At 40.7% G+C, this 16887-nt stretch overlaps 1 protein-coding gene across 2 annotated transcripts in view; it reads right to left on the bottom strand.

The window, feature by feature from the left end:
* Positions 1–16887, bottom strand: part of EZR (ezrin) — a 36834-nt gene that overhangs the window by 8377 nt on the left and 11570 nt on the right. Inside the window, exons 2-6 of one of the 2 annotated variants that reach the window (XM_027904663.1) lie at positions 9966–10049; positions 5663–5758; positions 4590–4864; positions 3663–3746; positions 3170–3316 (exon numbers count right to left, since the gene is read on the bottom strand). In XM_027904663.1, the coding sequence (XP_027760464.1) occupies positions 3170–3316; positions 3663–3746; positions 4590–4864; positions 5663–5758; positions 9966–10049 (686 nt within the window). Of the gene's footprint in view, positions 1–3169; positions 3317–3662; positions 3747–4589; positions 4865–5662; positions 5759–9965; positions 10050–16887 lie in introns of those variants that run through there. The other variant, XM_027904674.1, reaches the window with a different exon arrangement.

Genomic DNA, 16887 nt, shown 5'->3' with positions numbered 1-16887 from the left:
ACGCTATTAAAGCCACATGTTCAGCTTCATCAAACACCTGTTTTAAGTTCAATTTTTAAATCCGCGCCTAAAACTCACATCACGCAGGTTTTACGTGCTGAAGTTCCCAGAGCATGTGCTTCTCGTACATCGTCACAGGTACGAGCCACAGTAACTGAGCTGGTCCCCACACCCTACAGCACCCACAGAGAAACCTACCCTGCTATGTTACAGCTAGACCAGTCACCTCCACATAGCCTTGACTTGTGGAGTGCTAACAGGCACAATTGGTAGGAGCAATTATGTCTTCTGTTTCACAGAATGGTTCAGCATGGAAGGGACCACAGCAGGTCATCTGATCCAACCTCCCTGCTCAAGCAGGGTCATCCTAGAGCATATGGCACAGGACTGTGCCCAGATGGTTCTTGAATATCTCCAGTGAGGGAGACTCCACAACCTTTCTGGGCAATCTGTTTTAGTGTTTAGTCACCCACACAGGAAAGAAGTTCTTCCTCATATTCAGGTGGAATTTCCTGTGCATCAGTTTCTGCCCATTGCCTCTTGTTCTATTGCTTGGCACCACTGAGAATAGCCTGGGTCTATCCTCTTGACACCCTTACTTTAAATATCTCCTCCCCTAGATTTATAAGCAAGGTTAGTAACAAAGAGCCCTGTTCTTTCCTTCTGTACAAACTGCTCTTTCAGCCCATCCCATGAGTCACCAAGTGGAACTTTACTGGTTGGTCATTCAACAAGCCGTGTCATGTGACCCTCCCCTATTGAAAAGCACCCCAAGGAAGCAAAGGGCAAGATTCAGATTCCCAGCTCTTCCTCATTGCTGAGGAGTTCAGGTCTGTTATTTGTTTATTATTATTATTTCTAAAAGCTTCACTAATCATTTGAGGTTTTTCCTCTACCTTAATTTATCCAGATTCTTGCATATAAAAAGCATCTAGTTTCTCATGAGACCAAATGTTTCTGAGCCATTCCAGTACTTCACCCTTACACATCTGCCCAGCTCTGCAGTAAGTTTTAATATTACAAGGACTTCTATATTTGACTGTAATAAAGTCCTCTAATTTTCCCAACCAAATATTCCCATTTTTATGTTTAATATTACATTATTATTCTTTTATTCTTCTCTTATCAAGGGATGGTATATTCTCTAGAGACAGTTGTTAATGATTAAGAATTATGTCTTAAAAGATAATACCAACAAGTAATCTTCTTGTTATTATCTATCCCCTCAAATGTATGTGTCTCTGTCACAATTATTTCTTGCAAATGTTTTGAAGACACATATTTAATGTTTAGCACTTAGAGAAATGACACATCACAGTGAACCACTCAAATTCTGTAAGAATCCTTCTTATGTAGCTCATTGGTTAAGGAAAAAACAGCTGGCAATTTTGGAGTAATTTCATTTAGAGAGATGGAAAGCCATTACATAGCAAGATCTTGCTGGGTCCAACCATAAAAAGCCCCCTGCTTCGTTTCAATTCTGACATCAAGAATAAAATCCATCCTCTTCAGAACTTTTCACTCCCTAACCTTTAATTCAACTGCAAGATTATGCAACAGTGTGTGTGTGTGTAACACTGAGTAAAGACTGTAAAGAAAATGATTCGATTAGACTAAGATTAACTAATTACTCCAGCCTCCATCACATTAGCTTTAGTGTTTCAATCCTAGATAATCAGTACAACGGACAACTAAAATAATTCACTTATTTGTAAGTTCTATTGCCAATTCTCTTCTTTAATGAGGGGGAAAAAAAAAAAAGCTCGAATATACCTAGAAGTGGCACACCGACATACACTGCAATATAGAGGTTCACACACCTACAGCACAATCTCATTTTCCTCAGGCTGAACTTCAACAATAAAATCTCTGCTTTTTCACCTTTGTCCCCAGTCCCCAAATCTTGCACGTACAAGTCAGAGACACCCTACACATTACTATTTTTCTCGTCCCCATATCTGCTGAAAGACTTAATTACATAGTGGCAAGAGTTACAGGCAGAAATAAGCAGCTTATTCCAGCATGGTATTTGTTTTGCAAATGCTCTTGATAGCTCTTTACAGTCAATGGCTACACTCTGTCTGCTTCTCCAGCTTGAAAAACCTGTTTGTGTGACCATGGTTACATAGCAAGACTAGTCATTCAAGACTGAAGTATTACATGAGCGAAACTACTTTTCTTTCAAGTGACACTCCTTGTTTTCTGGGTGACAGCACGTATTAGCATTGCAGAAAAGACTGCCTCTCTTTGCCATGTTAACAGAAGCTCCAGTTCCAACTCAATTAATTTTGAGTTGCATTCAAAGATTTTTGGAGGCAAAGATGTAGAACAGGTGAAATCCCTTCTCTATTACAATGATAGTCTGTTACAGATTAGTGACATGAAACAAAGATTTGGAACATAAGGGATGGGGGGGATGAAAAAACAGTCTAGACAGCAATGGTACATCTGAAAAACAACTATTTTAACTCCCCTTCAATCCTTCAGTTGTGGGCTATTAGAAGAGACCAGCAGGCTTAAAACAGCTGTTCTCACCTTCCTCTTATGTTTATTTATAGATGTAGTCTATCATTTCCCACCTACTATCCAATTAATAATGGCTCTGCCTTTACCAGAAGGGCTGATTAAAACTATGTGTACCTCAGCAAGACCTCATTTCATTCCTTGTCCACAGTAACTATATAGGTTAGCTCCTCCCTGGGTTCTGGGTGCTATCCAGCTTTGCTTTCGTGCCCACCCCATAATCTGTCTTTTCCAAAACCAGGCAGTTGTACACATACCTATCATTAACTTTGGGATATGCTGGCCGATCTAGGTTCTCATATTGTATCCACTAATGGTAAACCTGGCAACCTGACTCAAGCAGAAGCCTGGTAAACTCCTTAGTTCAGGATTCAGTGCCATTACTGTGCACTGATTAAGCAGATGGCCTTGTACAACTGACATCTCTCTTTATACAGCAGGTAGTATTAGCAGGTCAGGCCACAGAGGTCAGGAAAGTCATGACAGCACAGATGATGTGAAAGCCCATTTCCTAGCTTCACCTACTGATCCAAAATTGGAACACAAGCAAGTTCTTAACTTTGCCCTGATCCTGCAAAGGAAAAATGTTTCTTGGCTCCCATACCAGCCCTCTCTGGGAGACCAGAGGTAAAAACAAAAGACTTACTTATCATCCTTTTCGTAGATGTTGAGCCCCAAGGCATCAACCCCCAGCCAAAGGTCAGTTCCTTTCTTATTCTTGATTTCAAAGTAGTTGATTCCATACATCTCCAGGTCTTGGGCAATCTTCAGGTATTCCAGCATGGCATTCTCTCTGGTTGAGACAGAAAGGAGAGCAGATGTTGGTTTCTTGTTTATCGAACTATCTCAAAACAAAATGCCCTCAGAAGAAAAAGGTAACATTTCCTAAACACTTCCCACAGTAAACACAGGAGTTAAAACTGAATGTTCACCATCTGGGATTCACTTTAGAAGTTAGGATATGACATCCATCAACACACATACTGCAATTTCACACAGAACTAGAAAATACATACCAGGAGTTGGCCCACACAGGCAAGTCAAAGAGTCTTTTTGAAAACCATGTTGTAGAACTGCAAGCTTAAGGTAATCAACCAACAACATAGTGACCAGCCCGAGGACCAACACAAAACACTCACTTGAGCATGCCACTGTGTTCAGCATGCCACACCTGAATCCGTTCTTCCCACTGCTCTCTGGAGAGCTTATGCTGATCCATCACCCTATACAAGGAAACAGATATAAGCAAGGTTAGATGCTCTGCAATATCTATTGATGCTGATCTTTGCCACAGTTTTACTCTCACCCTGGTGGGAGCCTTACTGTAGCCAAAAACAAGACCCTAACTCAGCCCAAGACGTACTCGGTGGAGCAGAGCAATTCAGAATGAAACAAAACCCTCTGCAAAGCCTTTCTACTCACTGACCAGAGACATGAGAGGCATAAGCAAAACACTGCAAACAAATCACATATGCGATGTAGACACCAGGGGACTAAAGCAAAGCAAAAGTTAGTGCCATTCCTGGAATTAGAAATTGCTGCAGCGTTGTCAGGAAGCATCAACAGAAGTCATTGGTCTGATAACATCCACTGATCTTGTGTGGGTATGGACTGCATAGCCTCAAAACATGCTTTCTGCACATGAGATTTTTAGGACCGTAAATTGGGATTAAGAGTACACAACCCAACCTTCTTCAGGAATGAGATATTCCTAACCTAATCCTGCTCTTTTCTTCTTAAAGAGGAGACATTCATATGGCCAGTTACCGCCATGGCAGCAATGTTTAGGAAATAAAAGCTGAATACCAAAGTATATTTCTTCTCTCTAACTAACCCAAGGAGAGGTAAAAACATACCCTGATATGACAGATAGAAATAAAATAATGGAAAACTCAAATGTATACAATTCAATTAAAAAACCTGCCAAACATGCTTGCAATGAAACTCCTTGTACGTAACTAGAATTCAAATTAAAAAACAAACAAACAAACCAAAACCAAAACCCAACAACAAAAGCCCCATGAGAAAAGAAAAAAAAGGGAGACTGCATCAACCAACTTCTTCACCTTTGGGGGATCAGACGCTCTGAGTTGAGGTATCCAGGCTTGTGCACCTCTTTGTTATAATCTCCAAATTTGGCCTGCACAGCATAGGAACCAAGAAGTACTGCTGTTTCAGGAGGACAGTAGATCTCATCGCTGAGAATCCCTTCCTTCACCTGCAGGAAGAAGAGCTTCTGCGTAATGTCTTGGATCAGCTCTTCAGACACATCCTCTGGGAAGAACTTGGCACGGAATTTGAATTGGAGAGGATTCTCCTTTCTGATTTCCTGAGCAGAAACCTGAGGACAGAGGTGACACCACAACTGAGCAGAGCTACAACCAATAGAATAGATTGCTTTTACACAGAAAAAAGTTATTTGCCTTAAGAGGACTGCAACTGGCAGCTCATTACTAGAATTCCTTAATTCTGGCCGCTCACTGGTATGAGAACGTGGTGGGGGGATACATTATGTTTTCCAACTACGCCAGAAAAATTCTGTTTGCACAGCAAGCCTTGGTCACTGGAGAATGATTTACTGTGCTTTATCAGATAGCAAACCCATCCAGTATTGTATGTGTTTGACAAAGAACAGACCCCCTGACATTAAAACGTGTGTCACTGACTGCTCCACCAAGAAAAACAGTTTATACCCTCATAAGAGCTGCAAGTCCACAAACAGGAGCACATCAGAGGCGTCAGCGCTCTGTTACAACTGCCCAACCTTGAACTGACTCGTCTTTCCAATTAGTGCAACAACTGATCCTGCACAAGCAGGGCCTAAAGCCATCATTAACCAAGATGTTTCTCCAGTCACAAAAAGCATAGCTGCTTCTACCCAACAAAATACAGTATCGAGCTGCTGCTGCACATCTGAAAAATGCTTTCTGCAACTCACACAGAGTGAAAGGGTAAACTTCCACCATGCCAAACAATTCCCATGGATATCACGAAGTTATGTCCAAAAAATAATCCTGGAGTTATGAAAATTAAGGAAGAATCAACGACGGGTACAAAGTTTATAAAGTTGCAGCCAATAACACATCAGGAATCACATAGGCTTTAAACTTTGCTCAGCAATTAACCTGAAGTCTGTTACCTTTTTATCAAGCTTCAGCCAAGTCTGAAATCCTTTGTTGTCCACATACTGAAGACCAAAGTACCACACTTCTCGCAAACCTATGGTTTTAACCACCTGCAACAGAAAGGCAAAAAAAAGTTATTGTAGGTAACACTTCACTTGAGGTCCAGGTATCCTTTCAAGTCCCACGTCACCTGTGATGGGTGCAGGCAACAGTCTAAACCTACTCATCTGGCATCTCTTAATTTCACCTTGTAGACAAAGACATGCAGTTGCCATAGTAGATGACAGCAATGGCATAGGTAAGCTACTTATCCCACCTGGTTTCTAGAAGAAGATGATGCTGGGGAAACCAGGTGAGACAAACAGCATATTCTGAAACATCCAGAAACACCATCCATTGCCTGGATGGCATGCTTACTAGTGAAAGCAATGCTGTTTGGACATGTTACTTTTCCTCAGTGGAGGATATAGCCTAACAAGCCCGTGACTTCCTCCCACTCTTGACAGCTTGTTCTTATAGACAGGTGGCTGCCTGCCAGCTCATCTACCTGTAAAGCTGTGCTCTTGTCAGAGCTGAAATCTGGAAAGATATATCAGGATCATTCCTTGATGTTATTTGCAGAGTAGCCCCTCAAAGAGTGATGTAGAAATCATTGGCAGTTGAACTGACTGGAAGGCAAGAACTTTTTAAAACCCCTTTGCAAGTTAGGAAAGTATGTCAGACTTGAGAGTGCGTAGTTACATGTGCTTTAACAAGTCTAAGATCTCAACCAAGGATCTGTTTTACCCTCCACATTTAGAGTGTTGCAGGAAACTTGTTGATTTGAGAGTAGACTTGAAAGAAACGGTGTTGAGGTACTTAAGACTAACTAGAGTTTAAGCCAAAAGACAACAAAACCCACCAATCCAAACAAACAAAAATCCCCAACTTCCACAACTTTTAAAAAGAGCTGGGGTCTGAAAATACTTCAGCTTTTACTTGATTAAAATTCGTTTTCCCTCCTCCCTCAAAGTGGCTTATTTCTCCACAGAAGAGACAAGTTTTCTGACAGCTAGATATGAAGTCTAGCAGAAAGGCAGGGCTATGTTGAGCATGGTACTTCCTGTAGCACAGAAGAGTGTTGCAACTTTGTTAAAATAAAGAGTTGTGTAAATCAAGTATTCTTCAGGTCATTGTCTCTGAATGTCTGTAACAAAAGAAACAGTACACTTTTTCTGTAAGTCAAGTTAGAAAGCTTGCAGAAGTTATGACCGCTCAAGTTCTTCCCAAAACTTAAAACAAAGTATTAAGCTAAACTTCAGAGTCTGAGTACCAATGCAAAGAACAAAGAATGTTTCAGCCTGTATTCTGGGAAATGTTCTGTAAACTTCATAGCAAAACAAGGAAGAAATAAGAACCAAGGCATTATATTGAAGATGGGAAATACCACCCCTGCTTCCTCAAACACATGAATCAGCAAGTCTGACTATTCTACCCAGTAATGCACTGACTTCCAGAAAATGCCAGTTGCACACTCTCCTCCACTTGAATTTCTTTTACTCATAGTCAGGACAGCACATGACTACATACAGAGGAGGTACTCCAGCCAGCTGCAGAGTTCACTGCATTGGTTCTTGGGACACCTCAGTCCTCATTGCAGGATAAACTCTGCACAGTTCTGGCTTGAGTGGAGCTGAACTCAATATTCACAGATTTCCACTATTTTCCCATTTCTATGAAAAGGAGCTCTAATCCCCCTTACATGCAGGATACAGTTATGCTAGCAAAGCCTGAAACACAAGGACAAGTAGTTTTGCTAGCTGACAGTTAGGCCAAGAAATCATCTTGTAGTTTTTAAAAATAGCCTGCTTCTTCAACACCCCCACAGTAGTTCTGCAGTTCAAGTTGGGCCACTCCCCATACCTGTGAAAACCTGTTGCCTCCACAGGCTTAATCTGAGTGTAAACTCTACCTGAGATAAGGTCCTAATAAAAGGTTTGTGCAGCAGAAGTGAAGAGAGGATGCCAGAAGAGCTGCAGCTAAAGATATGGTATTCACCTTTACTGGTTTTGTGCTGCACACATTTACCTTAATCTCTCTTGATATGCAGAAGTGTTCCACGGCAACAAGGTGTGAAATATGGATAAGAATTTTCAATCACAGGCTTTAAAACCAAACCATTGGATGTAAGGATGAAGTCTCCATGAGGTGATAGTCTATCTCAATAGTGCACTAAGTGTTGCAACAAGCAATCTTCAGAAATCCTTAAGTACCTAGGTAGCAAGCTAAAATAGAAGTATCTTAAATTTGAAACATCCTGCCTTTTTTCGAGTTCTCAGGATTTTTAACTCATCAGTTGAAGGTCTAGAGTCTGCCAGTCTAATCTCATGCATTGCTTTTAAAAACTTGTTGTTTTCTCATTTGGATTTTTGTACCCTCAGAGATGAGATCTGAGTTCTCTGTTTTGGATTAACGTGAAAGGGACTGGGGGAAGAAGTTACCATGATGTAAGAGTAATTAGCAGTGAATGGAATCATAGAATAGCCTGAGTGGGGAGGGACCTTAAAGATCACCTAATTCCACCCTCTTGCCAAGGAAAGGGACACCTTCCACTAGACCAGGTTGCTCAGAGCCCCATCCAACCTGGTCTTGAACACTTCCAGAGGTGGGGCATCTACAACTTCTCTAGGCAACCAGTGCCTCACCACCCTCACAGTAAAAAATTTCTTCCTAATATCTAATTTAAATCTACTCTCTTTCAGTTTAAATCATTCCCCCTTGTCCTGTCACTAAATGCCCTTGCAAAGTCTCTCTCCAGCTCTCTTGTAGGCTTCCTCTAGGTACTGGAAGGCCACAGTTAAGTCACCCTGAAGCCTTCTCTTCTCCCTGAACAAGCCCAAATTCTCTAGTCTTTCCTCATAGGTGCTCCATCCCTCTAATTATCCTGGCCCTTCTCTGGTAGGTCAAATGCCAAACACTGGTTCCATAAAAATGCACGTTTCATATGCATTTCAGCAGAATTCCAGTCAATGAGTAGTTGATGTTTATCCCACATCAGTAGTATTCAAGAGGAATTAGATTTAATGCTAAACTCTGTCTTGTACTGTGAAGATCTGCAGTGATTAGAACTTGATTTCCTCCTTTCACTCCTTTCAAGAACCCACTAGAAGCATTTTTTGTTTGTTTGTTTGTTAGGAGTTTTGAATTTTGTTAGGGGTTTTTGGGCAGTTTTTTTTTTTTCTTAGGTGGGTTCGTGGGCTGTTTGTTTGTTTTGTGGTTCTAGTTAACTCAATGAAACAAGAAATTGTACCAACAAAACCTTAGGACCAACCAATGGACATTATTTAGCCAGTACTGCTTACTTGAGTTAACGCTCAACCACCCTTCGCTATCAAGGCTAGCAGGTACAGGGGGAGAAGTACAAAGGAGCTGCCGTAACAAATTGTAAACAGCTTAAAATATGTAACTGAAGTTTGCATAAATCTGTTCTTAGTTTTCAGGCCTACAGCAGAAATGGCTAGAAGCAAGTTTGTTTGTTTGTTCTTTTAATTCAGAGCACTATGTAAATTTTTTCTGCTGAAATCTAGGCCTTGTTTTATAACAGCAAGTTACTAAGACAATAATAAAGTTTTACAAAGTGCACATTGTTGCCTTTATCTGACCTTTGCAGTCCATCTTTAAACTTGTTAATGCAGTAGCAGGAAGAATAACAGTAAGGGAGGAGATTCTTGGCCACTCATATCCTCCACTTCCCTGGGAATTCCTGAAGGCAGACTGTGCAAATCTGTGCTCTGTCCTGCTGCACAGGGGCTTCTTACAAGGCATGTTGCCTATAAATGTTGCATGGAGGTCACAAACTCTTCTGTTTTTTTCAGTAGTGTGACAAATTCAAACACCTGTGGCAAGTGGCTGCCCCCAACCCAGCTTCTGAATGAACGTAGCGATGCCAACAGCTTCTTCAGCCATCTCAAGACCTGATTCTGAAGATTTTTATGCACAAGGGCAACATTTCAATCTTAGAATTGAAGAACAATGTAAGAACTAAGCTGTATTTCAAATTAAGAAGTGTGTTTTCACATGCTACCTATACTGCCCAAACATTTTAGATCCCTTGTGACATTTCATCGCCCAACATGGAAGACAGGTTTCACTGGAGCATAACATACCTCTGCTTTTTTCTTTTACTGTGATGGAATTTTGAGATCTTAGTTCAGACTGGGAGCCTTTGATTAGGAGGTAGAGAGAAGGCAGATTTGGAATCTAGTCTTAAGTAAATACAATAGTCCAAAATGTACTCCAGACTTAAATAATAAGAGCCCATACCAAGACTTCACTGACCTGGTCAAACAGCTGTTTGCCTGTAGTGTTTGGTTGAATTGCAAACTCCAGCTCGGCATCCATAGTAACAACTCGAACATTGATCTAAGGAGAAAAACAAAAAGCATTGTTTAATATGTATTGAAAGTTATTTCTAGGTGTTAACAGAGTACTTTGTGTACAATAGTCTCCACACTTAGACACACTACCCTCACATCTATAATATACACACTTAAGCCTCAATTAGAATTATGTTATCACATCAGCAAACTTAATTGGGGCACTCATTTTGCTGTCTTATCCAGATTGCTCTTCAGGTTTTCTACTCAACACAGGATTGGACTGATCTTCTGGTTAAACAAGAGGGCATTTTAGACTTGACCCTTTCCAGGCCTAAACCCTCTTGGACTAAGAGCTACTCTGAGTACATAGTGTAGCTGCCTGCAGGCCATCCCTTGGATTACGAAAGGCCCTAATGACTAAATTAAATTTAAGACTTATAATTTAACTTCCATTTATATTAGAGCTGGAATTAATCTGAGGTTTTAAAGGCAAAAGGCTGCAGATTATTCTTACAAAGCAATCAGCATTAACCTGATAACCATTCATTCTTTCCGTCATAAAAATCTACTCAGCACATAAAACCAGCAGTAACGGGCACTAAATGATACTAAAGGGCAAGAGTTCACTAAGCTCTTGCTGTCAGTGAAGAAACAACATAACCAGATTTACTGCAACAGCAGTAGACTGCAAGGCAGAGGCTACTACTGAATGCAGAAGGCAAGAGTGTTTAATGACTAGAAAAAGTCTATTAGCAGTTAATCAGGAGGCAAAAGCAGCAACTAAGCTTGCAGGGAATAGCATAAGGACCAGTAAAACAGCAAATCGGGAAAGGATTGTCTCCCACTGTTCTGACTACAGGAGACTATATTGCTTGCAATATTATACGACTTCTCAAAAAACAAACAACCCCCACACACACACCAAATTAAAGAAAACCTAAACTTGGGATGACTGTGTAGTATAGTTCTACTAACAACTAGATTTGTAGCTTGGTATTTTAAAGGAAAGAAGAAAAACTGGACATGTAAACACAAGGCCAGACAACAGGTGAGCCACAGGCACACGACATTTGATTACTATTTCCCAACATTTTGTAAATGTTACGTTACAGAAAGACAGAGCTAGGAGACCAGGAGAGCCTGCTACATCTGAAGAGATGAGAGGCAAGAGCTGGGAGAGGAATAGAACCACTCACACTACAAAGATTTGACCTTCAGCAGTTCCCAGCCACTTAACTATGCATATTTAAACTCTAGGATAAAGGTGAAACAATGTTACATTTAACAAAGAATTGTGAATAAAACAAGTCGCCTAATCTAGTTTTAGTCAAATACATTAGAAAATTTTGCACTCTCTTTTCTGTAAGACACTAAATGTCTAAGTAACCTTCTTCAGTTTAGTGGCAGACCTGGCAATGTTAGGTTAATAGTTGAACTTGATGATCTTGGACATCTTTTCTAACCTAAATGAATCTATAAAGGCATCAAGTATCTTCTAGCCTTTATAGAGTTGTTTCTTTCTCTCTCAGATAACAGAGGACCCTCTTACAGAAAGCTGACTGAAGGCAGTTTCCAAGTCATGCAACCCCAGAACTGAACCAGAAAAGATGACTTAGTGCCCTTTCACTTTCAAGCTGTATTTTTAGAGGAGTGTCCCTAAAATTAAGAATTAAAAAAACTTAAAAAAAAAAACCAAAAAACCCCCCAAAACAATCTAAATGTAATATGAAAGAACAAGCAAGAAGGGAAAGGGAGTTCTTGGAAAACCTAACTACAGCATTTATGATCCATAATGGAACGTGAAATTACACTTCAGGTTTTCTTCCTGTGCCTTACAAACCAAGGGTTTCCCCAAGCAGTGTTTTCAATGTAGAAAAGTAGAGGAAGTTCAGATACCAAATTCTCTGGAACAGCAAGGCTGCAATTCAAAGATGTGACCTTAAAAAACACCTGTTGCTTAATCCCTCTCAACAATAAATCCCTAATCATATTCTAATCCCTTTCTACCCACTTCAAGAAAACATATGCTCACAATCTTCAGTTTTGTACTGTGTGAGTTATTTGTACTTCTCGCTGAAACACCACAGTGGATGCAAAATAAGTATCACTTTACAAGCTGAAAAAAGGATATGCTTCCTACTCCTTACCAGAAAACCTGCAAGGTGCTGGCTGAGCACAGAATTCCAGGTGGTGCCAGTATGTATGTCTTTTCCTCTATCTCACCTTAGTAGTTTATCTGGTAGTAAAAAAAATTAACCTCCCTAGTCTAGAGGAATATCTTTTATTACCGCAACTCTAAAAGAATCTTCTGGATACACTCCCCTTCCTGATGGATCAGCTACACAGTAAGCTATTTAGTGCTAAAGCCATTTAGCTACTACATATTTCAAGAATTATTCTAGTATTAAGACCCAAAATTGTAGTAATCTGCTTTTCCACTTCAGTCCTGTAAAGCCAGAAGCATGCAGGAACATGACTACTTGGTTATCCAAACAGCTTTCAAGGACACTTGGGGCATGTGGTAAAGGTTAACTTCTCTGTTCTTAAAGGACTGTATAACCAGCAGGACAAAGAAGAATTCCATGGTATGCCCTCAGACAAACTGTTAGCCACATGACAGGCAGAGCAAGAAGAGACAGGGCCTCAAGCATCTGTCCCTTCGATGAGTTGATGACTGCCTGGGAAAATCCTGAGTCTCCTTCCTGCCATATTATGTCCTATTGCTTCTCGTCTCTAAACCTTAGCCTTGATTTCAAGAAGAACGTAATGGCTTTAACAGTGTTTCTAAATGGATGACCTACAACCACTCTACATAAGTTTTTAGCCACAGAGAAGCTGGTAGTAAAACAGGCAAACAGAGCCTAACCCACTCGAACTCCTGGTTTAGACAGTCTGAAGAAACTGTGTTGCCTGTTACGCTGAGAAACAATCAGTTTGGCATTCATTCGGCTCAGACCACATGAAACTCCCATGGCTCCAAGATGATTAAATCAACACCCAAGGTGCTAACCAATTCAAGGTACGGTTGAGGAGGAAAGTAGGAAACAACTCAACCTAATTTCCATGAGCAACAAAAAGAGCAAGACACAGTTAAGACAATTTTCCCAAGTGAATTCCTGTTCACCCTGTATAGGCAAGGCAGGTTATTTGTAAAGATCCCTACCAAATCTTGGCAGTAACCCAGGACAAAGTTGAAGCCATAACCAAAATGAAAAGAGTTTCTAATTTTTTTAAAGCATAAGAGTGTGGGAGGAGGGAGACTGTTACACATGAAATAAGGGTTTATATTAAAAACTATGTGCATTTAGAGTGCCCCTGGTGGTGCAGTGGCTAAACCGCAGCGCTGTCAACGCTGAGATCCGGGTTCGATTCCCGGTTAGGACACTCCCCGGGCAGATGGAGCTCGTTAGCCCTGTAAGGCAATCCATCTACGTCCTGAGGACCTCGCTGCCACCATCCAAGCGTGCTTGGCCCCGGCAGATGAACCTCAGGATTAAAGGGTGGGCTCAGTTCCGCGCACACTGTGTCTCACCTAAAAAATCCAATGCGCAGGCTGGAAGGTGTAAAGACCTTCCCTGGTTCTTCATTCGTGAAGACTGGCCATTACATTACATGTGCATTTAAGCACATAGCATGCTAAAAATCCTAGACAGTAAGATGTAACTTTCCTCTCAATAGGCCAGTGTCACAACACTTTATAATTCTGGGGATTAAAACTAGATGATCTTTAAGGTCCCTTAAAACTGTAACCATTCCATGATTTTATGATTAAACTTCTGTGTCCAAGACTAACGTACTTAAAATGACAAATGGGGCCTTAGAAGGTTTGCTTGTGCATACAAAAACACTACAGAACACCAGTTTTTCCTCTTCCCCTGTCTTATGATGCATAAAATTTGTAACAAATTGGGTCCAGAGGGGAAGAAGCATGCTGTTGAAGAGGTAATGCCATTTGCATTAAAAGGAAAAACTTTCCATAAATAGAGACTCAACAGAAGCTGCAGAACTTAGTACACCTAAAGACTGAACACCAGTTCCATGACTTCAGGCTGTTTGGGATAGACTGTAACATGTTAGCTACACTACCAACTGGAACAAGAGAAGAGAAGTAAGATGAAAGAACTAGAGAGAACTACAGAATGTAGTTTAAATGATCATAATACTATGGAAAGTTCTTGTACTAGAAGTTACAGTAGTTAGAACAGAATCTTCTGTGCTTTAGCAATGCCCTTAAGTCATGCATTTGTTTTTACTTCTTTTGATGTTGCTAAGACAACATCTCTTCTAATACTGAGTCAGTAGCTCAATCTATGGGACAGGGCAGCCTTTCAGATTCCATGAACATTACTAGAGTATCTAACTTGGAAAATTAAAGTGCCATTTGAAAAAAAATTCAGAAAACACTGTCTCTTAAGAAGGCAATGCACTGCCAACCAGCTGAGTGGCAACATGCCTGGGGAAGATCCAAGACCTAGATAGGAACCCAAGATAATGTTGCCTCTTCAAATCTCTTCCTCTCACAAATGCCTACTTTCTAGGTGTGTTGGACACCACGCATTCACAGGGAGGGTTTTTTTTTCTAGGGCCTCGCTCCTGAGCCTGTTGGTTCAGAATCTGTCTCTAGTTGTAGGCAATATAGTATTTTTGAAGCTAACCATCCTTCTCCTTATGTTGCAGCTCCACTGAAAAACATCCTACACTGAAGGGGAACGGGAAGGCAGAACAGAAAAAAAACTCCACAGCTCTCTCACACACTAAGCCATTGTGAATATTTTGCACCCTGATGCATGTAATCTAATAACTCTTAAGTTCACTTGCATAATAAAATAGTTCAATGAAACCATGAAGTTGTGCGAGTCATTTAAAAGATCATACCATTTATTTTCAGTGAATACATAAGATAAAGGGCAGTAAATACCAACTTTTACCCTTATACACAGGATAAACCGGTCCTTAACCGTGTTGCTTCTTATCATTAGGCAGTTCTAAATGCCTCAGACAATTCTCAGGAATGTTTTCTTCCCCTTTCCAGGGAGGGATAAAGACCAGTCTCTTAAATAGCAGGTTTGCAAGTGCAAATGCTAGTGACATATATCTTTCCAAGTGGTGGCAATTAGCAGTATCACAGTGGAGCACCTTAGATAGAGAGCCTTCTTTCTTCAGCCACTGGATGTCTGGAAATCCCAGGCAAGTTGCTAGTTACACGTTACAAGCAGATTGACCACATTTTAAGTGTTGTACCTGCCCAGCACGTACTAAGAGAAACAGCCATGCAGGGCTGTTTAGCTTTCTCACACATACACAAACAGAATTTATGCATATGGACACACTTGTGCTGAGGGAATAAGGAAGTCTTAACAAATGAGAGAACGCAGTGTTATTAATACTATACTATGAAGAAAGTGGCAGTATTAAGCTTGCATCCTCACTTCTGCAGGTCTACTCTTCCACCACTCAAGCAAAAACTATTATCGGAATAAATAACAGACAAGCTTCTTGGCCTGGGCTGCAATGCATCTGCATGGACAGAGTAATCTCATTTTGACCTTAGCAACCAGAGCTGTTCAGAGACGCGCGTAGTGATTAAGTATCTGGTAATAGGAAAAACAACTTCATGTAGCAGCATCAGAAGGGCACTGAAACTGCTCTCTATTCTCCCACATTCCATTCAGTAGAGTTCATTGGTTCCAGGTCCAAAACCAAAAAATATTAAAGGAGTAACTGTAGTCCCAGCTCCTGGAAACTATTTTCAGAAAATTTTCAACTTTGTTTGAGGAAAAAATTCCTAGAGGTTCCAGAGCTCAGAGCTGACCTGCTAACACTTCAGTGTCTGCATTCTTGCCCTCCACAAGTTACTTAAATCAACAGATTCAAGTCAACAGTTCAGACACTGTGGAGAAGAGAAAACAATTCTGAGAGGGTAACCAGCACAAACTGCAGCAATATTAGTTTGATTTATAATATTGTTCTTTAGTATTTATGAACACCAACATGTCAAGAACACACTTGGAGCAAATTCTGTTTCTTCTCTGACAGAGTAATCTGCCTGATGGATCAAGCATCACCTAGCAACATATTTGATGTTGTATGCCTAGTCTATGTCATATGGGACCACAAATCTGAGCCATGTGAAATTACAACCAAACAAGCTGTGCACCTGCATTCTCCACAGCTTCATTCAAAACAGGAAACAATGCGAAGCAAATGGTCAATTCTATTCTATTCACTGCTACAGCATTGCCAAAGCACAACTTCCCTCCCAATTGGGCTCAGCACCTTTATCTTGCTAGAACTACTGCAAGGACATGTATTCTGACCTTCTCATGTCAGGCCAAGGTCTTGAAAATGGGATGTGAGTGTGGTAGGATTGAGGAAGTAAGGAAACAAAGTTAAGTATTCTCACAGTCTCTGGAAGACAGAGAACACTTAACACATTCACAAACAGCACCGAGTTAAGAACAAATAAGAAACTCTTTTGGAGGACAGGGCTGGAATTCAAAGATCTTGGTAGGTCTGAAAAATACTTACAGGTGTTACACGTGGGGAGGTGAGAATGGGCCAGAGGAGGAGATGAACAAATTACAAGCTTGCAAACAATAGCTCTACAGCAGGCTGTAGACAAGGATGTGGTCTATTATAATCCCCAGAAAAATACCACATTTCCTGGTGTGATGCTATTACACAGAAGGGAAAATTACATTCTTGAGTGTATTTGTCACCGGAAGCATTACAAAAGGTGACTATTCTGTTCTGCTTGCCTGATGACTCGCTAGTTGGAATGCTGTCACCCAGATCTGAATGCTTCTTTTGGAAGGGGGGAAGTTAATCAAGGAAAGTCTGCATTAATCTGCAGGTCAGGTGTTTCTGGGTTGGTTGTGGGT

The sequence above is a fragment of the Empidonax traillii genome, unplaced genomic scaffold, assembly GCF_003031625.1.
Source record: "Empidonax traillii isolate 1590-97213 ecotype Southwest subspecies unplaced genomic scaffold, ASM303162v1 scaffold24:size2376012, whole genome shotgun sequence".
Lineage (NCBI taxonomy): Eukaryota > Metazoa > Chordata > Aves > Passeriformes > Tyrannidae > Empidonax > Empidonax traillii.
Note: the sequence above shows the minus strand (reverse complement) of the source record. Positions and strands in the feature narration are given on the sequence as shown.